This window comes from Platalea leucorodia, assembly GCF_965183815.1.
Source record: "Platalea leucorodia genome assembly, chromosome: Z".
Lineage (NCBI taxonomy): Eukaryota > Metazoa > Chordata > Aves > Pelecaniformes > Threskiornithidae > Platalea > Platalea leucorodia.
Genome location: NC_138858.1, coordinates 30,085,053 through 30,110,991, shown reverse-complemented (window position 1 = coordinate 30,110,991; position 25,939 = coordinate 30,085,053). Strand labels below are relative to the sequence as shown.

At 47.9% G+C, this 25,939-nt stretch overlaps 1 protein-coding gene across 1 annotated transcript; it reads right to left on the bottom strand.

The window, feature by feature from the left end:
- Positions 1-968: 968 nt before the first annotated feature.
- Positions 969-4,200, bottom strand: DMRT2 (doublesex and mab-3 related transcription factor 2; the record flags this gene model as incomplete). Its single annotated transcript, XM_082335655.1, has 3 exons — positions 969-2,026; positions 3,666-3,768; positions 3,850-4,200. The coding sequence occupies 3 exons, from the start codon at positions 4,198-4,200 to the stop codon at positions 969-971; spliced, it is 1,512 nt and encodes a 503-aa protein (XP_082191781.1).
- Between the last annotated feature and the right edge of the window lie 21,739 nt (positions 4,201-25,939).

The window sequence follows — 25,939 nt, the reverse complement described above, 5'->3', positions numbered from 1 at the left end:
AATTCTACTGGTTAATCTCCTTTATTTCTGCTACCCCTGCAAAAGGGCATAGAATTACCAAACTGATAGATCATTACCTGATTTCTCATTAGCAGTGATGGTTTAGTGCATCATTTTCACAGCCTAAAGGTCATTTCAATTGCCACAACACAAGAATCTCAGGCTCTTGCTGGTCAAAGGTGAAAAGCTTTCAGAAGGGAAATATTCTAGGGGGTGGAAATCCAGAATAAAGTCTGCTGAACATTTTAAAAAAAAAAAAAAAAAAAAAAAGCAAACCTTTTATTCAAAAACCGAACTTTAAAAAATGCTGACTTTTTATCCAAAAGCTCACTAGAGCCATCCTCCTCAAAGCCAACCTAGTAACTCTTCTGCTTTAGGAGTACAAGATTTTATAGAGAGGTGTGGAATAAACCAGTCTTTTACACTAGCGTGCACTCCCCTTTCAGCATAAGAAAGGCATTTGGAATCTGATCCAAACCTCACTTAATAAAAAAAGTCTTGCAAATTCACACTAGCCTACATGCACGGTTGTTACCTCTTCTCTTAGTTACTGGAGGTTCAAAGCAGAAATGACCACTTACCCCACCAAGACAACTACTAAGCACATTGATAATAACAGATAAAAAGTATGTTCTGAAAGTAGGGCATACTTGCCTGCGAGATACTAGAGATAAAACAGATCAGGAATACGTCTATGCTTGTAGGTAATCTCAGTTTATTGAATGGTTTGAAATGCTGCTTAAAATAACAACACTTTACAGTCTGTACATGCAGTTTCAATTTTTAAAAAAATTAAATATTTTTTTTTTCAGAAGAGAAAACATGCATATTTATATACATCATTTTGAGATAAAAGAAGAATTACCATTTACAGCAGAAATTCCTCTTTACAAATCTTTTAAGGCAGGCAGTAGCAATTCTGCAGAAGGCAAAGCATACAAATTCTCTACACTGAAGATACAGTTTATTCATTGAGAGACATTAGCAACTGCAGAAGAAGGTCGTTTAAGAATGGATTCAACTGAAAATGACAGTGGCTCAGTTGTTGAAAGTTTTGTTGTGGCCTGTTTGGCCCCACAGAAGTCTTTTGTGCAGTTGTCTATTGTAAATTTGTATTTTTGGTTTTCTTTAATGGCACACTCTCCGTATTTCTTAGAAGCATCTTCAAAAGTCTCTTTCACAAATGATGTTCTCAACTCTGCTCCTGATCTGTCAGGAAACGTTTGCTGGAACAGCGACTGAAATGTACTGTATTTGAGCGGTGGAAGGGGCTTGGCACTGTCTTTGCTGACCTTGCTTAACACCTGTTCCTGAGGAGCCAGAGAATCCTTATCAGAAATCTGAGAGAAAGTCTTTTTTGGAGGTGAGAAAGCTGACCTCTCACGAGCTTCCTGAGGAAGGCACGGTATCTCATTACACAACGGCTGAATGTCTTGCGTGTGGGTCAGAAGGAGTGAATTTTCCAGTTTTGGAGACATGACATCGTGCTCAGTGTTTGGACAGTCCTGACTTTGTGAGACCTTGGCATCCCAGCCTGCCCCAGGTTTGAGAGCTTGGACAGTAGTAGCATTTAACAGGCATTGCTGGTAGAGGAGAGCATCGCTAATGGGGCCACATTTTGGCCACACTAAGAACCTAGAAGGCAGGGGATACTGCCTGTAGGTAGTAGCTACACTGACATTTGAAGAAATTAGTTCCATGTTGCTGGATCCTGAATACTGCATGGTTAGATCAAGGCAGGTTGGCAAAAAATTGCAAAACTCCTTGTTTGGAGTATCAGCTTGAGTAGTGTTGAAGGCTGTTTTATACGAGTTGTATTCAGCTCCATGCACCATGCGGTTAGGGAGAAAAAGGGCAGCTGCTTGTGTAGCTTCCATCATCTCTCTCTCTTTAAACTCTCTCTCTAGCATAATGTTCTCCAACTCTTTATCAGCAAAAGCCCGTCTCTTTCTCATCCTGTCACTTACAGGGGGTGGCAAGGGCGAATTCCCGCCCAGGTAAGGGTCTGTTGGAATAGGACGGTAACCTAAAACAACAAAGCAGCATTAGGAATGAAGCCGCATAAGAAAAACATTAAAGCTGTGTTTGTAAAAGGGCTCCGTTTGGAGCCGGTCCCGCCAGGCGCCGAGCACACGCTACAAACGCTGGACACCATCAGCTCCTACTGAAGTCTCTGTGCCACGGAGGCTTAGCCCCCTGCGCCGTCAGGCACTTTCAGTACAAGTTCCTCAACGCAGATAAGCAAGCCCTGCTCCTCTGACATGCGTAGTCTCCTTCGAAGATAGCTGATTAGCAACTTTATAAAGCAATTCCAAAACAGCAGATCGAGGGGAAAAAAAAACAAAAAGGCAAAACCCTGCTGTGTGTTATGATTGGTATTGCGTCAAGCAGCTTAAGGAGATAACCATCCATTTTTAACAAATACGGAAAGTATTCAAACATTTTATTTCTTCTGAACTAAAAGAGAACTTCAATAAAACATAGAAATCCAGGCTCCAGTATAGTCAATTACCAAGCTAACTGGATTCATTTAATATAACCAGTAGGGTCCAATCCTGATTGCTCTACCCAGACAAGTAATCCCATTGAATTAATGGAACTAACTGCATGAGTAAGGAGAACAGGGTTTTACCTGTTTTCACTCCCATTCCTCTCACACAGGTTTCCCCATTGCCAAGGAAGATATCTATACCTACAGCTGATGCCTTTTCTATTCTCTAAAGATGAATCACTATGTACACATTGCTACAGATGGTAGAAAATTCCAAGGAGAACTAGGAGAAAAGAAAAAGAAAGTTAAGATAAATTAGAGGAAAGAATACAGAAGAGATTTTTTTAAAAGAGTGAACTGTAGACGAAAATTAGAGGTTTCTAACAGGACAAAATTTTAATTGCACTTGCACAGGCAAAGAAAAGAGCTTTCTGTTTTGGGGGGAAAAAAAATAGATTTGAGAACTGTCACACTTCACAGGGCTATAGTTTGGAAAGTAATTAAAGCAGAGATAGAAATAAATTTGGGCACGATTTGAAGAGGGAGTGGGGAACAAAAAATACACCCTCTCACTAAAATATCCATCGTTAAAATGCCATTCTTCCACAGTTAATATTTTCGACAAGGGGAAAAAAAAAAAAAAAAAGCAGCTTATTATGCATATCTGACTACTGATAATGCGGCAAACGGTGCTGCTGCGCTAGGCGTTCAGATCAAAAGAAAAAAAAAAAAAAAGAACAAAACCTAATTGATGTACTCATTTGCTGATAAAAACACCGGCGAATATAAATTACCCTGCACTGCAAAACGCTGCTGGGTAGTCATGTAAAAAGAATGTCAGCTTGTAACAGTAGCTCTCAAATTTCAAATTACCGTTGCTAACATTTCAGGCATTATTTCACATCGATTGCAGCCACGGAAGAACCGCGGGCGGAGGCGCCGAGAGCACCCGGCACCCCCGTCCCTTCGGGCGCGGGTGCCGGGTGCCCTCGGCGCCTCCGCAGCCCGGGGCTGGTAGCGGAGCGCGTTTTCACGCCGTTACTCGTTTATTTCAGGAAATAAGGCTGCATTTCACGCGTGTCCGTGAGCAGCCGCGCCTCGACCGGCAGCTATGGGTTTTCTCGGGGGTTTCCCCGCTGCGGGGAGCCCGTGGAAGGGCGGGGGATACGCTTACCTTCCAGGATGCTCTTGGCCAGGAGGCTGGGCGTCCGGACGTGCCTCTGGTAGACGGCTTTGCGCTCCAGGCTCGCCTGCTTCCCTGCCAGCCCCTTCTTGTCCTAGGAGAGCGATCGGGCGGTGCCGTCAGCCCCGGGGGCCGCCCGTCCCGTCCCGTCCCGACCCGTCCCGTCCCCTCTCACCTCGGTGGCCTGCTGCCGTCGGAGAGCCACCTGGGCGGCCATGACGCGCTGCCGCTCCACCACCAGCAGGCAGTTGGCGCACTGGCAGTCGCGCCAGCGGCAGAACCGCTTGTGTCCCTTCAGGCACGACACCACGCCGTGGTTGCGGCACCGGGCGCACTTGGGCGTGCGGCTCAGCTTCCGCGGCTCGCCCTGCCGCGGGGCCGCCGCCGCCGCCTCGCCTTCCTCCTCCTCCTCTTCCTCCTCCGGGCCGGCGCTGCTGCGCGGCGCGCCGGGCGCCTCGGCCGCCTCCCCCTCCACGCTCTCCACGTCGATTTCCCAGTCGGCGGCGGCGGCGCGTCCTTCAGCCATGGCTCCTCGGCGGCGCAGCTGCAAGAGAGGGGTCAGACCGCCCGCCCCCGCGGCGGGACGGCGGCCGGGGCGCACCCGGCTTCCGAGGTGCCGGCCGCCGCCCGGCCCGCCGGCAGCCCCGCCGAGATGCGCCCCCGTCGGGAAGTCATGGCAGAGCCCGCCTGGGATGTCATCTCCCCCTTTACCGCCTGCTCGGGTCTCTTCCCCGCGCCCCACGCAGGGCTGAGCTTAGCCTCGACGGACGTTTCCCCGGCGGCCGCCCGGCCTGCCGGGGAACCGTGCTCGCCCGCCGCCGGAGCGCGTTTCCAGCGGCGGAGCATGCGGGAGGAACGGCCCCGCGGCGATGCCCAGCGCCGCAGGGCTGCGGGGCTGCCAGGTCCTCGCAGGGACCTATTTATTTCAGGATCCTGACAACCCTCCTGCCCGCTGCGTTCAGGCTTAGGGGATAGGTAGGGAACACCTGGGCTTCACACACCGCCGCTGCCCGCTCCAGCGGCCAGGCGCTGTATGGGGCTGCGGCAGCTCTGCACCGCGGAGGCAGTGCCTGCGGACCCCCCGTCCCACAGACCTGCCGCACTTTGCACTTACCCGAGTTCCGCGCCCGAGGCCGGCAGGTGGTGCGGGCAGCACGCAGCGCCCCCGCTCCCCGCAGGGCCGCCGCTGCCCAAGCCCAGCCGGAGGCAGGGGACTCCGGATCCCCGCACCTGGGGCGGCGGGGGTGTGCAAGGCTCCCCGACAGCCGGGACGCCGCGCCGTCGGGGGGTGGCTGCCTCTCAGGGCGGCGGGCCGCGGCGGGCCGGGCCGGGCCGGGCCGTGCCGTGCCGTGCCGTGCCGTGCGTGGCTGCGGCTCCGCGCTCGCTGCCCCAGCGCCGGGGCTGGCACCCGCCGCGCCCCCGCCGCGCCCGCCCCGCGGCGCAGTGCCCGCCGCCCCGGCCCCGCCGCGTTATCAGCGCCGGCCGCCGCCGCCCATTGGGCCCGCGCCGCGCGGCCGCCGCTCCGATTGGCCGGCGCCGCCGCCGCCGCCCCGCCCCCCCCGCGGGTCCGTGCCAGCCGCCAGCCGCTCGCCCGTGGGCGCGGGCGGGCGCGGGGCCGTGGGGGCGCGGGGGGCGGGGGGGCCCGGCGCCCCAGCGGCACCTCACCGGGCGGGAAACGTCAGCGGGCGGGGGGGTGGGGGTCCCTAATCCTAGGGAAAAAAGTGGGGAGAAAGAGAGGAAAGGCGGTGACGCGCGTGACGGTGACAGCTGGGAGAGCGGCCCCGCCGGCCAGCGGCGTCCCCCGACCCGGGGCGCGGGGCCGCGGCCGCGGGCTGCGAGGGCCGAAGCAGCCACCGCGATTTTCGTTTGCGGTCGTTCGCGTCGCCTTGCCCCGCCGGTGGAGGGGACTCGCGGCCACGGCTGCTTTCCCGTCTGGAAGCACAACGGGACCGGCGTTGCCTTCCCGCCCTCCCGCGAATTCAGGCGAGGGAAAATACTCCTTTATTTTTTAGCGTTCCCTCGCCTCAGTGGCGTTTTCCCCCGACCACTGAGCTGCTGAGTAACCTTTTCCCCTCCCCGCTCCCTGAGGCTGCTCTTCGGAAATTGGGGAATGCGCCCGGTCTCCCAAAACAGGGCGCGATCGAAACCGTAACGCGCAAAGCCTCGGCCGTGCCAGCCAGGTCTTAGGGCTCGGTGCGTCCGTCGGTGAAATTCCCACGGAGACAGAAGCGGACGAAATACACCTCGGCCGCAGTCGGCACCGGGCAGGGGAAGAGCTAGCGAATTTAAACAAGGTATCCCCGGGAAAGAAAGGAAAAAAGAAAAAAAAAAAAAAAAAAAGCATGCGGGAGAGCATCAGCTCCCCACCAGTGTGCTGATTGAAAACTAACGATACGCAGAACACACGGCCGGAACTGTTCTCCGAAAAGGGAAAATATTTTGCTCTTTCCCTGAGCGGGGCGTGTGTATAATAAACACCGATAATGTCCGTGTGTATAACAAACACGGGCATCCACTCATGGTGAGCACACGGACCGGCTGCCGGCCACCGGTTCGGCGTGGAAAGACCCTGCCCTTGCAGCCCTTCGGGACGGAGGCCGGCGGGCGAGCGGCGCGGCCGGCGCCGTGGGGCGGCGGGACGGGCGTGGGCTCCGGCGCCCGGAGCTCCCAGCGCCGCCGCCGCCCGGGCAGGGCACCGGCCCTTCCCCGGCCGCCGGGCTGCGGGCACGGGCGGGGAGCGAGGGAGGGAGGGAGGGAGGGAGGGAGCGTTTTTCCGTCCCGGGCCGCACCGCCTGCGAGCGCTGACGCCGGGAGAGCGGGGAGAGGGAAGCGCATCCCCCGACGGCAGGTATTATTCATCCCAAAAGAGAGCCTGGCTACTGTTTGGCTTACGAGCATGACTAAAAGGCAAATACCCAAGGAATTCCACTTTCCCCCTTGGGGTCCTGCTTAAAAGGCACAGGCATGACAAAGGACCTGCTAGGTTAGGAAACAGAAGTCCCCTTTGCTTGTAAACCGACACCAAATTACAAAGTACGATTCTGCGGGCCGCTGGAGTAAATTACAAAACAGTTCGCCTCCTGTTTACTTTATCCACAGGGAACTGTGAAACCCAGCCAGGATTTTAAAGCGTGTTTGTATAACTTTCTTCTTCTCCTCTTGTTTGCGCTGGGCTCCGCGGCGCGTTTGCGCTCCCCTCCAGCCCCTCTCCCCTTTCCCCGCCGGGCGGGAGATCTGCCTCTGCCCTCCCCGGCGGGACGCACCCGCGGCAGGGGAAGGCGGAGAGCGGCCTCCGGCCCCGCCGCTCCCACTCGTGTGCCGCGGGGAGCTCCGTTCCCGCTCAGCCCCCGCTGCGGGCCGCGGTGTCAGCGAAGCCCGCGATGGGCGACCGTGCATCCACCTGCTCCCGGCCGGAGCGTCCCGCTGGCCCCGACCCCTGCGGGTCCGTGTGCCCGCAGCGGCGGCCCACGGCCGGGGCTGCTGGGATGCTCCGGAGCTCCTTCAGAGCCTCCTCCGCGCCCCCTCGCCCGTGTCTCCCCCCACCCCGCGCATTGGCACGGGTGTCGCCCCGGGAGCTGCACGGCCTGCGGCGGGGTGGCGATCTGCCCGACCCCGACGGGGGGGCCGGGGAGGGGTCCTCAGGCCGCGCAGGCGGCGGCGGGCGCTGCGCCGCTTGTGGCAGCGTCCTGGGCCGTGGAAAGCGGAGAGGAAGAGCGGCTCGGGGGCATTTTAAAGGCTGTAAACAGGTCGCCCCCGACAGCCGGCGGCGGCCGGGCGCCGGCGGCCGGCGCTGGGCCCTGCTTTGCATCGCTCTCCCGGGCGGCGGGGATGGCGGCCGTGCAGGTGCAGGTGCCGCGGTCACCCCGCTCCCCAGCTCCCCAGCCCTCCCTTCCTCCCGGGAAATTTATTAGCGAGGTTAGGGCAGGCTAACCAAACGGCAACCCCGGGTGCAATTTCCCCGGGAGGAATGCTTTGATCTTGCCCTCTCCCCGCGCCGTCGGGAGCAGATTACAGTGCCAAACGCGGGAGATCCCCGCCGCTTGTTTGGTCAGAGATGTTACCAGTTAATCTGAAGCAAATTGCCACTGCCCCCGCCCCGCCCGCCGCTCCCCCGCCTGCCCCTTCCCGCCCCGGGGTCCCGGTGCCCGGGCGGGGGCTCCCCGCCGTGCCGGCCCGGTGCTCGCCCCGGAGCGACGGTGTCAGGGCCCCGTAACAGCAAGCTGTGGCCCAGGGTCCGGGCCCTGCGAGACGGGCTTCTCCTCGGCGGAACGTACAGTTGCCGTACATTTGCTCCAGCAAAGACGCTGAGACTTCTCAGGTGATCTCAATGGCGGGAGGGAAAAAAAAAAGAAACAAGAAAAAAAAAAAGGAAGAATTCACCTTTTCCAGTATTAGCCAACCAGTAAAAACCGTGATTTCTTTTGCAGTTTTCTTCCATAAAAATGTGGATTTTTTTTTATACATCAGACTCCCTCTGTCTCTTGTAAACAGCACTTCCACTAAGGCAAACCTGGATGAGATTTTTATCCACAACACAGACCTTTCTAAACTGATTGTACCTTAAAACGTTTTAAACAAGCAAATTTTTTTTTATGTTTGTGTTTTAAACAAGCATTTAATTGTTTATTTTTTTAATACATTACTACCTAGCATATTTGTAAAGCTGCCAGGCACAGAGTCAGAGGAGGAATTTTGCATTACTGCTACATGCCAGTCAAATAAATATAATAAATACATATAATAAGGATGTAAGAAATGTCGAGGTAATGTGTTCACTATAGCATGATATGGAAGCAAATTTTATTGACTGTGAGAGTGATTCCACTGCCTTTGTAGGAATGTTTGCTTTGGCAAGGAGGGGCAAGGGTTAGCCTTTATAGGGAGATTTGCGTATCTTACCAGGATAACCTTAAGTAGCATAAAACTGGACTGATATCAAAAGCAGTAGCGGTGAGCAGAGCAGAATTGCCACTTCAGGCACAGTTAGGGAAAGTCTGATGGGAAGTCCGGAGGTGTCGACGGAAAGTTTCCCATGGACATAGACAGCTTTTGCTCAGGCACAGCGTGCAGCAGATTTTCCTCTACAGCCCTTTTCACCCTGGCAGCTGCCTGGAAGAAGGGATGAGCTCCCAGAGAGGAGGAAGGGTGGGCCTTGAAGGAAGGGCAGGTTTGCCCTCTGCAGCTGGGGGCTCTGCCCACTCGTCGGGGCTGTGCCAGGGAGGAACATTCTGGCCCATGCCTCTGCAAACGGGACCACGCAGGCATGGTGGTCACTAGACGAAGCAAGGAAGAAACATGGCTCAGTGGAGCTAGAACTCTCTCTTCTTGCAGCCTCCAGGTTCGTGGCCAGCGGACATTGGGGCAGACCTAGAGAGACTCCAGGTCAAAATCAGTCCAAACGAGTCCTTATCCAATCCTGTGCTGGGATTTTGAATTGAAAGAAGAAAAATGCCATGAGGAGGGCTTGGTGTGCCATCCGCAGCAGCTTTGCCATGGCTCATAAACAAGGCTGACCTTTGGTTTGCCAGCATTTAATAAGCCAGTAGACATTTGGCAGGTCTTTTGCTAAAATGTACTAGAAAGTTGGATCAACTCTCAGCGTGAATATCAAGAATCCAATATACAAGCAATGAGCATAGCAAATTGTCAAGTCAGCAACTAATGTACTTCACTATAATCTTCCCCAATGTCTTAAGTAGTTTGGCAAATCTCTTGTTGCAATAAATTCTAGTGAAGTTTTGGGGTTTATTTTTTCTCAACATATGGCCTTAAAGAGTAACTTAGCCAAGAATATTTTTAGAGTCACTGCGGAGTTTGCTGGAGATGTTGTCTCAAAACTTGTTTGCACTCTGGCAGTTTTATTCAAATGTCAACCAGATGCAGAAAGTGTGGGGTTTGGGGTTTTATTTTACAGTCCTGGAAAGTAAAGGTCAAGTCCCTGCAATGTAAATTGTCTTTTCAATTGCCATATTTTAGCGGAACAGCAAGAAGTCTTAGTAATAAACTGTTTTGTGGTGGTTTGGTTTTTGGTTTTGGTTTTGTTTTGTTTTTTTTTTTCCCCCTTAGGATGCATTATAATCATATGCAAAATATTTAAAATGCCAATAAGACACCTGCTAAATCAAATAAGTTGAGTAGGCTGTGCTGTGCTTAGTAGTAAAAATTCAATCACTTAACCGTAACTAGCCAGATTGTGTTCTCATTTACTAGGTAGCATTGCAGTCTCTGAGTAGCCTTACTGAAATTAATAGGATGACCTGAGGTTTAGTCAGCATGAAAAATAGCATCAGAATCTGGCAATATATCAGTTAAAATCAGCCAGACAGGCTCAGGCCATATGGATACATGCAGGTACCTAGGCCACACTAAAGGCTGTTGCTTGCTATACTCCTACTAGCAAGCAAGTTTGTAGAACCATTTACAGAGTGCGATATTGCACCATGCAAATACAAGTATTAGACTCAGGTTCTCTATGGGTCCACTATGGAGTATGCAGACATCCAAGGTGGCAGAGGTGGAAGAGGCGAGTGAGATCTGCTCAGCACTCACAGCATGTCAGAGTGAATGCGAGACAGTTCGGCTCTCCAAAAACTCTGCAGAAACCACAGTGTAGTACATCCCCACCTGTGACATTTCCACCAAAGCTCTCTGAAGGATTTTGCCATCTGCCCTTCTGAGAACTTACCTTGAAAATCAGAGGAGCCTTTGGTGTAATTCCATGGAGCAGGAGATCTGCCCACGTGGCACGTGGACACGTGCAGGTGCTGTGAACTCCCACTTGCTTGGTTCTTGGACATCATTTGGGGAAACAGGAAAGCAAGGGATTAACTCCCCATACAGCAGGTGTGATGCTGATGCATCTCAAACTCCTCCCATACTTAAAGGGAAGCGTTTATGGGTGCAGGGCCCCCTTCCAGAAGATTTTAGGTGATGTTTGAGGTGGAAGAGATTTCTGCAGCTATACAAATAAAATCTGACCCTGTTTCGTGGTTTGTTTTTTTCTTTTTTTTATTTTCGGCTAGTACTTCTGCACATCTTCTGTTTTGCTTTGTTGAGGCTAGGTTTAGAGACAAAACGAGGAGAAACAAAAAGTACATGGAGCACAGAGATAGAAACAGATATCTTCAGGACTCTGGAAGCAGAATCCTTGCACTGGAGGTATTTTAAGTACCCCAAACAGCCTGGCAAAATTTTTGATATCCAGGGAATTTTCTAGTACACTACACTTGGTCCGCACGTCATTCCTACCAAGCATTTTGGAGGTGGAATGAGTATGGCTGCTGCCAGCCTTTGTCTCAGCTGCCATCACTGGGACCTCCGACTCCCCTCAGAGTCAATATAAAGGGAGGGGTGATACCACGGCCACCTTCTGAAGGGATGGCATTGCCACCACAGGAGGGAAGCTGGTGCCCTGGCTGGACACAGCACCTATGTGCTAATGGGCATTTAGCAGCACCTCATTTGCTGCTTCTCTTGCCCTCCCCTTCGTGCACTCTTGTTTGCAGTGCGAAGCAGCAGGTTTGCAACCACGCTTGTCAGGCAGAGGTGCCTCTGCCCCATCTTGTGAATTTGTCCCATAGCAGAAGGGAGCAGGCCTGAAGTATCCATTCTTGTTCTGACTTATATCTGTGAAGGGGAACAGGGGAGCTGTAACTGCTTCGAACTCTTTTTCTCTGACAAGTGCACCTGCTCATTGACTGCCTTGAATCTGACTCTTGGAATAGGTATCCTGGTCACGTCTGTAAGCAGAGCCCATCCTGACCAGGCATTTAGCACTGTGGTTCAACACATGGCCAAACCTCAGATTTATCTGGATATGCTGTTTTCTGAAATCATCAAAGAAAAAGCACACAGTACCTGAAATGATTCCTACATTAGATAGACCATTGCTTGTGTGGAATGTATTATAAATATATATTTAATAAATGCTGTGTTTATTATTATAAACACAAATCTAGGTGAAAATCTAAAGCATAAAGCCTCCCTGAAAGGTGCAGCCTTTCAGTATTCTGGGATCAAACTCTTCCCTTCATTCCATACAGACACCCCATTGAAATCCTTGAGATTAAATGGGCATAAGTCTGAGTTTAACATATTGCAGATGTGTATATATATTAAGAACATTGGATGCATTGTACTCAAAAATGCTATTTCACTTATGGTATTTTTTCAGCACTTATGATTACTTGCAATAATAAAAAAGACTATTCCACAAACTGCGCTAAGATCATATGACATAGCGAGCACACTGTCATCTACTTCATGATTTAACATCTGTGACACTTTGGTAATTCGCAGTCTTTGGCCATCCAACATGATATCTACTACGCAAAGTGTCAAACCACTCAGTGCATAAAATTAACTGATTCTAGGAGTAAAGGGCTGTAACCAGCTCTGCTGAAGTCAACAGAAAACCTCCTGTGTCAACTACAGGGGAAATTGGGTAAGGCCCATATTTAATTCATTTTGACTTAAAAGAAAAGGCAACGCGCTGTTCAGAGACTCAGCCTGCCCTGCATGACCAGTTTGCTGGCAGTATGATACACAAAACACTGGGCTTGAGGAGTTTCTTGGCAGTTCTTCTTCGACTGTTCGCTTCAGAGAGAAGGTGAGAGGACCTGCTGTGCCACAGGGCTTGCTGACATTGGTCTGGCACCGCACAACTCTGTCTCCTCTGTGACTCGCACCTGAAGGATTTTATCTTTAGGGCCCGATTTCCTGGTCTGTAGGGGACATTTTCCATCCCATACCGGACTGCAGCACAGAAGCACCCATACCTCAGCCAGAATGTCCAACCAGTTGATACCATCCGGTTTAACCACGTACTAGAGACCTGGGTGATATACACAATTTGGGGGATATATAGCTATAAATTACTAGCTCCCTTTTCTAAATATTAATGAGAAAACTCTTTCAAAATACATTTATGATAGCAAGACACACCCTAACAGCTGGTTCACGGAAAAAAAAAATCATCCAAATTTTGAGCCAAGAAGTAAGGAAACACAAGAATGTGCCCAAGGACCTAGCCTGTTTGTAGTGGTGTATTGACTTACAAAACTTACCATCACTTCAATAAGGTACCAGGATTTCATGCCACAATGATTAAACTAGTGCTTTCCATAATCAGCCCACTGAAGGATGTACAACAACAGGAGATAAACCCCAGCCTCAAGTACTGGTGAGTGAACTCTGCTGATTTCAGCCAGAGGCACCATAAAATCCTAACGATGAAATTGTGGAAGTAAACAGTGGCTCACCCCCAACTTCCACAAAGCCGGACTGTGTCCAGTGAGGGATCACTGCAACTCTTGCTGTCCAGATTCCTTCCAGTTTTTCTTTGGCCGTGCATCATGTATCTCTTAAAATCAGTGGAATTACCGTGCATTAAAAGGAGCATGTTACAGGGATATCAATGTGTTTCAATACAAGGAAAATTTTTCTGTGTCCTGAAAAGAAATGTTCGACTAGTCAAGAATAAATTTTAACCAAATTATTACCTTTTTTCCTTTGTCTGCACAGGAAATAATTTAAGCCTGGGAACAAAAGACAATTATATTATTAAAGGTTTAAGAGCAATAAGATTTTCATTGTAACTGAATTGCAAATAACAGGGATGTAAATTTACAAATACGGTCTTCCTTTCACTTGTGCAGGAGCGGGACATGCCCTCCAACACAGTCACACCTTTCCACAAGTCAGTGGCTGCTCTGCCTGCATTAGGGCTGCCTGCCCAGCAGCATGTAACACACACAAACGCTGGCAAGGTAGAAATGTCATTGTACATGACGTGAGAACTCCGTTCCATGATATACCAGAATAGTAATGGACAATAATAAATGAGAGTCCTCAGCTCTCTTCTTTGGCTGAGTAGGTCTAGCTGAGTCAGAAGAGACTGTGTCTCGTTTTTCCAACGTGTGCTTTTGTTAGGTCAATAGAGAGACTGTTATAGAGTGGTAATGTGAGCTGGGTAATGTGTGCAGGTTCTGGGGCTTTATTGTGTCCCTGCTATGTTAATTAGTATTAGGAACATGATGGATTGGCAACACGTGTACTTTCTGAGTCTTAAACCAGCCCTGAGAGTTTAGCACTCCATTAGTTACACATCACAGGAACCCAGGGATGTTTACTCAAAAAAGTATCACTTACAAGAATGAAACATTCTAATTCATTCTTGATAGGGGCCGTGGGGGACACCCGCACCATGTTCAGACCCTGCCGGACCGTGCTCCAGCCCAGCCCAGGGTCACACCAGGAGTCCCACATCAAAGGTCTCTCCGAAGCAGCTCTCAAGGGAGGGAGAGATGGAGAAGCACCAGCCTGGACAAGCAGGCGCTTTCTCTGGTAGAGAAGACAGGAGCAGAGAGTTTGGTAAGAGATGGGTAAGACACATTTCTTGGTGAAATTCCTCCGCAGAAGAGAAGGCAGAGCAACTGATGGGGCTGTTTCCTTCCCCTGGCCCCGACAGCCCCTGCTCCCCAAGCAAAGCCATCATACCGATCAGCAAGGAAACTCTCCTCTCTGCAAACTGGAGATGCAAATCAGCATGGGGGCAAACTGCTGAAAGAGCTTCAGCTCTTCTCAAAGAGTCAAGGAGTGTGGTAGCAAGGGACGCTGAATATAATTTTTCCATAGCCACATCCAACGCACTGATCCTTCCATGCACCAAATAACATTAAAACCTCAGCTCTGCTCCCTGACAATGTGCCTCCCTAAAGAAATTCTTTGAAGTTTCCTGCTCTGCAGCAGTGTGGGAGAAGGCCACCCGTCCCACAAACTTCTTTCAAGGGACCGCTGGGACCTCCAGAAGACAACAGCAGCTCTATTTCCTTTTTTCATGCAAGCTTCCTCTCTCATTACCTGGCAACCTCACGACTCTCAGGAAGAGCTGTCTTCCTTGCACACACCTTTCTTCCTTATCCCAGTCTCCTGATAGGCTAATATTTGTCTTCTCACTAGTAGCCTTAAAAATTCCATCACAGAAATCTGCAAGCATGATAATGTAAATAATGTAAAAACAAATGGCATCTTCACCTTCCAGCCCATTAGTTGCTTCCTGTGATCATCTTCAGCAGCCACCAACTCTGCAGCCATTCTGTAGTGCTGATTTTGGTAAATATCCTACAACAATTTTGTATCCTGAGTGTATGCATGGGATTACCCTTCAGCATTCCAGTTACAGTCGTTAGCAATTAATAATTAGCAGAGCAGGCCCTGGTAGAGCCGTGGACCTGATGCTGGCCTGATTTTCCTCCTGTTTGTTTTTCAGCACGGCTTGGAGTAGCTAGAAACACAAATGATTTGTGCAGCCAAGCGTGCTAACAGCAGTAGTTGATGTAATTGCAAGAGTTGATTTGGCCTTGTGCGTTGTAGCATATGTATTGCAAACCTCAGAAGTATGAACTCAAATGGGTGTTCACAATCAGAAAAGAAGCATCAAAACCACTTCCAGATTGTCACTGAATTATTTTCACTCTACAGACCATATTTTTATAGTAAGTTATGTCTGTGTAATCTGACTGAGACGATTTGGGTTAAATATGCATACCCATGAACTGGATTTGTTTGTGTGTCTTCCTGGTCATACCACCTAATCTATGGGCAAAACTATTTTCTCCTGTGGTCAATTTAGTGTCTCAAGTGAGCCCAACACATTCTCAATTGCCATGTGAAGCAGGCATGGTCTTGCTGATCTTGTCATACCAGCAGCCAAAAAGAAATGCTATTTTAACTTGAAAGCTAAAGATGGCCACTCTGTATCTCAGTGGGTGCAAAAACATTTTCAATATATTAATTTAACCATCTTTTGACTGCAAACATACTTTAAGGACTGCTGTGATTTTATTTTTTTAGTGAATGAAAGCAGTGTTAACAGTGCTGCTGTCCGCAGCTACAAAGCTAAGAGGCAATTTGGGATAATCAAAAAACAACAGCATCTAAAGGGATATTTTTCAGGTCTATGTCAGATCCTACAATATACAGCATGTCATCATAGCATGCCTACCTTTCAGCTGTCAGACCATATCACCATCTGAACCACCATAAATAACACCCCCAGGACAAGCCAGATGTGTTGGTATGACTGACCAATTTGTTATTGTTACAGAGAAGCCAGATCAGCAGGTGGCAAGGCGCTTTAGCACTGCAAATCGCTTTGCCACCTCTTGGTACATCCAACAAGAATGATCAAAATTAGGAGAATGATGATCACTTCGTACAGTCTACTCTCAGGCAAAGCCTGCACAGTCAGGCAAGTGATCCTTCGGCTCTGTAACATTAGGAGCACAAGCTTACAAACTTGCATTTTGCATGGAACCTTGCACACTGCAACCCTAAAACCTGACAGCAGCCTCTGAGCAATGCCAAAATACAGGCAGGCAAGTCCAGTCATAATCCTCTGCAGGATGCTGTGCTCTGCAGTCATTTCCTGCTTCTCACATGTAAAGGTAACAGACACAGCTAAAGAGGCTGAAATGGTCTTTATGGCTTGGCACATCTCTAATAAAAAAAAAAAACCCTTGATCATATGAAGAAAGGGACAGTTCTGGGATATAAATACTGCAGAAATTGGGAACCCCTGTGGCAGGCAGAACATCTGTTTATTACATTTTCCAGTGTTTTATTTTCAGTTGCCCATGACAAAGAATCAGAACTTTTACCAGTACAAACTGTGCTCAGTCATAAACACAACACTATCCTTTTAAGGTACCTTGAGCATTATAAAGCAGCAGCTTTAGCGTAGGGAAGTGACAGAGAGTCAGAAATCAGGGCACAGGAAAGACAGTTCGAGAACAGGCCACCTTTTATGAAGAAAGTATTTTACTTACAGGTGAGGGGATTTATTTTGTGTGAACATAAATACTTTAAGCAGCATGAAGGAAAATTTTGAGAAAAGCATCTTGTGGTAAAACAATCTGCACTAGAGTCCTCCACAAAATCCCTACAACAATATTAACCTACTGACATTCATGTCGAGGAATGAGTTTTGGTAACATAAACTTCACTCTGTGTTGTACGTTAGCTCAATATCACTACTGAACGAGAAAGAGGATGTGTTCCAAAAAATGTTATTGTTAATGGGAAAATCAGAAAACACCACACTCGGCAGTGAAGTCCATAAGGAATTTCACTTGAGGCTACATCCAAGGTATTACTGTCCTTGATTTAGTCTTTGTTTTATGTGCACCACTGAAAAGTGTTACATAGTGAACTCACTTCACTGTAATGCAATGCTGTTTTATTAAATATACCTTTGATGGGTCTCTGGGTCAGCCAAAGACCTCAGAATGAGGCAAACATAAAGGAAAGCAGTCATTCAGTAAAATGAAGATCCTGCTCAAACTCAAAACAAACCAGAGCAAGGTAGCTCTACACAGAAAGAGCACTGGTTGGACGTACTTAGAAGGAACCGAATATAAGATTAGAAAACCAGCCTACAGCCATTTGCATGACTTATTGATCCCCAAATTCTTGCACACTGGAGACAGACAACCTGTTCCTCCACAGAAACACTCTCCCAAAACACTGTTTTCTTGAGCATCCACACAAAAAGAGATTCATCAAGGCCCTAGAATAAGGCAGCAAGGCCAGAGCAGACCACTGTGAGTGTCCTCTACTGCCTATGTCCTAAAGATAAAGCACATAAGCCAGAGTAAATTAGACCAGAAATATTAGACATTAATGCCACCTCTCCCAACACTAATGATTTGTCAAAGTGCATGACATTAATTGCTTCAATGGGGGAAAAATGTCCCAATGCCTATTCTCCCTGTAGTTACAGGAAGGTTACTGAACTTGCTGAATCTTGTCCTTCCAGTATCTAGAGTTACAACAGGAATCAGCAGAAGAGTGGTGGCAATGGGAATTTCCTGTGCTCTTTGAGCGGAGGGCTTAGCTGAAGAGACACGTACAAGAAATGCTCCCACAGCTCCCTGCTTCTGGGCAGAGCGATCTCTACACTTGCTCTAGACACAGAGACAGTTAAAAGTACAGCATATAACCAAATGCCACAGATTTTCCTTACATCCTACTTCACCAGATGCTGTCATTTATGAGGGGCAAAAAGGGTCACAGAGGGTCCAGGCTAACTCTTAGCTGTTCCTGCCCTGACAGCTTTAGCCCATCCCTGTAACTACCTGTCTTCCACTGGGAATTTCTCAGTCCCCTTCTGGCTCACTCATACCAGCACTTGTGGCATCCACTCGATGTGTCAAGGCTGACATTCCTGAATGTATTCTAACATGTGTTGGGTAACGTGACTGCATTTGCTCCCGTGCACCCAAGACATTTGGCATGATATTTAAACCCAAGCACACCTAGCATCAAAAGTCCACAACCAAGAGCAGCAGTGCCCAAACTGATTTCTACAACTTGTATTAATATATGTATTTCTAAACATGAATGCTAATTTAGACATGGGGGATGACTTATTGTTTCATACTAACCTGTTCAGCTCTACTATTAGAAATAGCAAACAGGGAGATAGGCTTTTTTAAGCAGGCACCTTGCCTATATGTAGTAAGGAAAACAGAAAAAGCAGCTTTTCACAACTCAGAAAACATCCCACCAGCAAACCAAACCCACACTACCTCTCCCTCACTTCAAAATGAAGACCGTAGCATGTTCTAAATAGCAGCGCAGTTAGGATATTTTTAAGGCACCGAGGATTAATTTCAAGCCCATCAAGAGGGCTGCTCCACAGGCAGGATGTAACACGGACTGTTTGGCATGAAGAGAAAGATAGCCTAGGAAAATCTTAATTCCACTAGATACACTAGGCATTAACACAGACACTTTGTTTTGACTACAAAATACTTGTCATTTGAGAATGTGAAACAAAGTGCTGTATTTGGCACAAGCTTCACTTTCCAAGCAGATTTACAGTTCATCCTCTCATAGAGCGCACTGAAATAATCTAGTATTGACAATAACCAAGACAGTTCAAGATAAAAAGTGTCAAAAGAAGGGCTTGAAATGTCCAAGACAGAGGTTACTGGGAAAAAGGCTTGCCTCTTTATATGAAAAGGCAGCTAGCAGCTAGCAATCCAGCACAAGAAGACCTCAGTTAAAGGGGCATACACATCACCCACATGTATCACAGACCACTGACATAGCCAGACATCTCCGGACTGATCGGACCCTGTTTAACTTCCCCCCCACTATCACCGTTCCACTGCATAGCGGCAAAAAAAGTTTTGACAATACACATTGTACAAGCTGAGAAAAAGAATAAGTCTCTTGAATGATAAGGGAGAAAGGCAGTATCAAGTGTCTTGAAACCCTGAGACAGTTGATGAGCCAAAGCTTTAGCATATGGCTTCCTCAAGCATTCCTCCTTTATTTTGTTGGGCCCCCTTCCATGGTCAAATAGGATAAACAAAATACCTTTGACATCTTTGATTTTTTGTGGAAGAGGAATTCAAAGCAAAGTTGTATGTGTATGCAGGGCATATGCATGTAAGGCATATGTATAAGCAAGTGGACACTACTGCATCTTTTTTTTGTTTGTTTCTAATTTTCTCCCACTAGATGGAGTTTGGTGACTTTGGTAGTTCCCACCGCAGCTATGTTCCAATGCCATTATTAAAGAGTATGTGTCTGTGTGTGAGATAATGATGTTAATAATTTTATTGTGTTCGGTTATGAGTTGATTTTCCTGTCTACAGTGGAACATATGTGCGAAGAATGGCCCAATACTCTGAGAAGGCAATGCATAGGTACTTGAGGATCTGTTCCAAAGCTACCTTGGGATTTTGAGGTCACATATCTGGAAAAGCTAGTAAGCAGCAACTAACATTTTAATGAAAAAAAAAAAAAAGACATTAGAAAATAAGAAATAAGCAGCTTGTTTCTTGAGGAACTTAAAACAGTATATGCAGGGGAACCAAAATACAATATGACAGTCTGGGTCTCATGGCAAATGTGACACCAGAGCTACCTCTGCCTCAGTGCAAAAGCTGCCAGTAGCTGCAGCCAGCAGATAATACTGATTCATATGCAGAATCCCCAAGGCTGCATAGTTTTAATATGTCCTTTGATTTGTTTAATTTCATCAACAAAAACTGAATCCAAGGATCAAACCCAAGGACTTGATTTACTCCCATCTCTGTTCTTTTTACCAGTGGAAGCAAAGCGTACAGGGGCTGTGGAAGGAAAATTCTACCCTGATTGAGCCCTGCTTTCATCTTTGGCTTCTCTTCTTTTTCTTCTTTTTTTTTCTTCTTTTTCTTCTTCTTCATCATCATCATCATCATCATTACCCCTGTTGTTGTTGATCCTGGGAAGTATGAAGGTAGTGTTGCAATACAAACCTTTAAATTCTTCACTAATGAAGAATTCCTTGTAGTGCTTGAACTGTAGTAGCACGTGGTGACATTTTTCTTGTCCTTAACCTGTTGAAATGGCCTCCTTGACAACCTTTTCAACAGTTCCAGCCTCACAGTTTTCCTTAGCTTATATAGGAATTTCAGTAGGGTTAAGCAAGAAGGAAGGCAACCAGAGTGCTACAAAAAAAAGTTTTAGCACAAAACTTACTTTATTAGTACACTGAAAAGACAAGGTCTACGTCATTGTTGTACAAGGAGCACATCAAGCTGCCTGTGTTCCTCTTCAAGAAGCCAGCCAGCCAGCTTCTTTTGGGCAGGGAGGTGGCATCGGCTGACTGCAGGTGCCTCCATTCACTTGCTCAGAGAAGTGGCTTTCTCTACTGAGGTAACTAACTAACAGCTGAATAAAACCTCAGGCACAGGTACGAACTACATTCAGGCATGACAGGAAAGTCAGGGGTAAAGGCCACATCTTCTCCACCAGATTTCTCTCCTCAGAGAATAATACAGGATAAATCACCCCCAGCACAAACGACGGTGAAAGTTCATCCTGTATTTGTGCTTCATAATTTGCTTGCAAATTATGAAGAAGGTACATAATCTAAAGGTCTGCGTTGCTACCTGAGAACTGCTTGGTTTATTTTATGTACTGCCAAAAGACTTGCCACTCTGACAGAGAACCTAGCCGTCGTCACCCATGCCTTTGACTACTGTAATGCATTTTATATCAGTCCACACAGTAAATCTAGCCAGCAACGAAACCGGGAGCAACATTTGGCAGCTCAGTGTTACGGAGTACTTCTTCCAGGAGTTCACAGCACCAACCATTTTCAATCAGCAAAACCTGACACTGCCATCCTTGTTTATTGATTTTCAGAGTGTGTTGCAAGAGCCATTTGTTTTCCTCACCCGTGTGCTGGTGAACACAGGACGGTTGTGCTGTAAGTGCTAGTGCCCAGGAAGAGAAGTGGGTTTTCTAGGCACAGCCTGCACTGATGCTTCCTCGAGACTCTGCAAAGCAGCTGTCGCCTCGCACACAGGTTTTCAGGCACGTTCTCTGTGCCCCCATGTAGGTGCAGTGATTACATGGCAGTGTTTGCTGCCTTGCCAAGCCAGCCCTGGGAGGAGTGAAGCTCAGCCGTGAGGAGCCACTCATGCTGACCTCCTGGAAACATCTGCCTCTGCAGAGGCCACCCTTGGTGAAACCGGTGGTCTAGTAACCAGAGCTTCAGAAATGTGCCTGGTTTGACTTTCCCACCATGCAGTGGAAGCTCAGCGCTGCCCGTGAAAGGGCAGCGACTGCTGATAAGCTGGCGCCTGTGGTGCTGCTTCATGCCTGCCTTCAGGTTTGCAAAAACAGGCGCTGGTGGCAAGGGAGAGGGAGTCCCTGTGACGCCCTCCTCGCTGCTCTGCTCCTCGCCCCTCTGAGCTAATCCGCAACGCAGACCCCAAATCCACCCCTGGTCAAGCTGCCAGAGCGACACAGAATTAGGGAAGGACAGACCCATCCTGCTTCATTTTAACATCACCCTATAACGACACTCAGCACAAGCGAGGCGGCGTTGGTCAGGGCTGGGGGGAGCGCTGGGCGGCGGGAGGGGCCGCGCTGTGGCCGCGCTGACGCTAAGGGGGGCCATCAGCTGGAGGGAAGGAGCCCGGGAGAGGGGGTCCAGGGTCACAAAGTCGCTTTCTATCTGGTTCCCGTCTCACATGAAATATCACTCCTTAGCTGTTACAAATCCATCCAGTACTTGGCTGAAATACCGCCAGACTGCCTTATTTTATGTGAAGACAAGGCCGTGCCTTTGATGTCCAGGTCAAGTTGTGCAAGACAGCGTTTACTTTAGATATATGTTTGAATAATATATGTTACAGTCTTTTGTGACTGACTCTTTCTCCTCTAAGCTTGGCTCAGGGATGCTTTCAAAGACAGTTGCAATTCCAGACATTTGGAAGGGAAAAATATAACCTATTTCCCAAGGAGCTCTCAAATATCTTGTACACACAGTTCACATTTTCGCCTGAACTTGTACTTTGCCAATTTAAGGAGGAGGGAGCCCTGGGCTGAAGGGCTGGAGTCACAAACCAGCTCCTCAGCATCAGTGATTTTTTGGGGTGCTGGTGAAACAAAAAAGCAATTGATGTTCCTTCAGGGAGTCACTTTAATCGGCTGCAGATGAATTAAAACCAAGTCACAGTAACTAGGTGTTGGCCTGTGCTTTCAGGCCTCGGAAAGTGTGTAAAAAACTGGAGAAGCGGTGCTGTAAAGGAGGTGAGGAGTCAGACTACAGCCCCTACGAGCAGGATGGCGGTGATTGTATTGCCTCTCACCACACCCACAACCACAGCTATTTCTCCTATTGCCAGACCAACGGGACAGCAGAAAAAGTGAAAATCTGTTAAAACAGCAGCCAGCAGTGATGGCCAAATCAGGAAATACGTGAATGCCAGACAATAATTCAAGAAGCAGGATGTTTGCTTGAGATTTCAGGTGTTAAACATATACCGATCACCTGGGAATTAGTCATAGCTTTCCATATCCATACATCGCACAAGTCTGCTAAAACCTCATGTGGTGAACTTTCTGGGGGAGGAGGGAGGAGCTAGCACAGCCAGGCAGTGACACCAGCCGCTCTCACCCCCTGACTCCTGCTACAGATCACTCCGTTCCCTTTTCAAGGCAACAGCAACGCAGGCATAGACTCTGATAGTGCAGGCTTGGCCCTGGGAAAGCACTGCTCCTCAGAAGCCATTGAAGGTCAGAAGTGATCCTCTCCCTCACTCCTTACTTGTTTCAAAGTTCGGCAAAGCAACCCCAAATCCAGCCCAATCCCCACTTGCTCCTCACAAGGACTGCAGTGATTGATGCCTGCTCTATGTTCACCCAGCATAGGTGAGAATAGCAGAAGGAGGTATGCATGGGTAAGAGGAACCAAGCCCCTCATCCCTTTGGACCCTCAGAAATATTATCACCTATGTTTTGAAGCATTTATGCTTTCAACAAAAATTCAAGATAAATTTGCTTCTCCTCCCCACCACCACCTTGTCCCTGATTACGAATTATATGGCAATGGATCTAAAAGCAGCAAAATACATGTGGCCAAATATTCCTTTTGTTTATACCTCTGCAGACTCTCAGAAAAAAAGAAATTACAGAGAAATGAGCAAGGAAGAAAATTTGTAACTTACACATAGCTGACCCTAAGTGTACTAGTGACTAAGCCACATATAGTTTAAAATTTAATAGCTAGCTGTGTGTTGGGCCAAATCTATAAAGGGTGTTAAAGTTTCCTGGAAAGGGTTTTGCAGTCAGTATGGAGCCATGTAGAATAATTTTTTGTAGCTTAGGAACTGTTCTTCTTGAGAAAGTGTAGCTTTTCAATATGTATAATATGTAGCTGTACCAGACATTAAGCGTTGCCCTTATTTTACTGGGGAACAAGGGAGGTTCAAGGTGAGAACCCATCAATTTCTGTCCCAAGGGAAGATGCTAGTTGTGCCATGTGAACAGCTTGGAGCACCCTCCAGGATCCTGCTCCCAATGAGTGAGCCAAGAGATTAACATGCAGAGGCAGAAGAACACGAATCCAAATTTTTACTGCAGCATCCCCTCCGGTATAATGCCCCATCAGGATTGCTTCTGCGTTCCCTGTCACATCAGTCATGTTGCCTTTATAAATTATAAAAAAGCCTAGATTTGACAAGTAACAAGGAAGTATGTCTCTGTATTTCTGTGTATTTCAGTGTCTCTTTTATATTTCTCTGTACATGTTGAGTTTTATCTCACTCCTTCTGGTTTATATACACTGTGGCAAGAAGGAATCTCAGAAATGTGCAGGCAAGGCAGGGGGACTAGGCTCCAAAGAAAGACGTTTTTGAAAGGGGGTTTGAGCTTCACCGCATGCAACAAAGCAGGAAAGTAACTTCTTCCATGAGTTACCACAAATGCCTTCACAACCATGCTGCTGCCCACTACTCATTCTTGCACTGCCTTTCTCCTGCGACACGCACCCACTCCCGAGGGGCTGCAGCCCCCAAGCTGAGGTGCATGCTGCTGGGAGAAACGCCAGTGCATGCTCACCTTCCCCGGAGAGACCAGGAGGAGACCAGCTCCTCCTGAGCCCGCAGACCTTCCCGCTAGAGCCGCGCAAGTGGGGCCGTGGAGGCTTAGAGTAAAGAGCAGACTTTCTCGTGTCTTAAGTTCTGCTTTCTCACTTTTCCTCAACCTTTTGCTGACTCATGTATTCACTGCCTTTAGGGAAAAGAAGGGCGATTAGCACAATTTTATCACAAGATTTCTGGTTTTATCTGGATGTCGCAGAGGAGAAAGTTGGAATGTATGACGTCTACAGGCTCAGAAACACGACAGATGGAAAGAACCCAAGCAGTGTTTACCTTGGGTTTCACAACTTTTAGCCATTGTATGACAGTGGCTGACTCAGGATTATCTCAGGATTATCCTGACCTCAGCTTTGCAGGGGAACTCCTTTGCTAAAAGCAGGCACTGTTCAGTTATTGAAAAGCTATAGCCTGTCTCTGGGAGAGAAAAACTTAGAAACAAAATCTCATACTATATGCTCTAGTGAATGCTATGCTCTGCTCCCATATTTACATAGCACTTAAGTTTTTAAAGAATTTTCAGATAATAAGCATTAAATCCTCACAGTAATTATCTTTATCTCATGGAGAGGGAAAAAGAGACACCTGAAATGTAAACTGACCTATGTGATCTCCCTCAGGTTAGTGGGCAGAGCAAGGATGTAACCTAGCGAAGGTTCCTGCCATCCATCCCTCAGCTTAATCTCCTGCACAGCTTGCAAAGACAAAAAAATAGCAAACAACACTCCCAAAGATGCTGTAAATATTTTCTTTCTGTTGCAGCTTCAGAAGAGCCTGGTCTCTGGGAGCTGACCTCCTTAAAGTACATCTCCCGCTGTTGGTGCCAAATCTTTCTGGGCACATGCTGCTCTGTATCCATCCTCTACAGGATCTGCTTCCTGGTAGTGCTCTAAGGGTTTGATTCTCCACTTAAGGTCAGGACTCATCCTGTATACAGGCATGCTTGGCATATAGCTGTGGTTATGGCTCTCAAGCGCTGCTGCTGTTGTGGAAATAAATGGAATTAGTGTCTAGTGAGGGACGCAACTCTTAACTGAGATTCCTGTTGCATCACGCATGCAACAGCCTGCAGGGAGTTGCTGAGTCATGCACCAAATCAGCCTGTGACAGTGCAGAATGCTGCAGGGAGCACATTAACGAAACACAATTTAGGGTGAAAAGACTTGTCTTTGTTATCTTCCAGTGGCAGACTAGTGCGAGAATGTTAAAATACTGTATTAAGTTAGTTGTTATAGGGAAGGGAGAAGAATGATGCTTTAGAGTTATATGTCCACTAAAATTGAAGTTTGGATAGTATGCATTCAGAAATAATTTTATTTTCCAGTAATGACAATATGCAATATCACGTAAGAAATGAAATTGAAGAATTGATCTTATTCTTCAAATACAGGATAGCTTCAATATTAAAATTAACATATAAATTTAGCATCAATCTTATTTCCCCACTCACATCCACTGAGTAAATGCACATAAAGAATGAATCACTGAAACAGTATACTGAGAGAATCAAAGTCATTTTTCAAAGGTGTCATCACAAATGTGAGGTGAGCCTGTTCACCAAGCATCCAACAAATGTTGCAGGGGTGGCCCTTCACACCCATAAGGAGGACAAGTTGGGGAGCCCCGAGGGGGAGCAGCACAACCACCAGCAAAGGTGAGGCAGGGAGGAATTTGGGGCAGGACAGACTCATTGCACTGCACTTACCCCACACCCTGACTCTTTGCTTATCTACAGGTATGTCAGCTGCTGGAAAGTGTGAGCATCGCATTAGGGGTGTCCACAGCACTCCTCTGAGGGAGAAATTATTATTGTTACTGTTG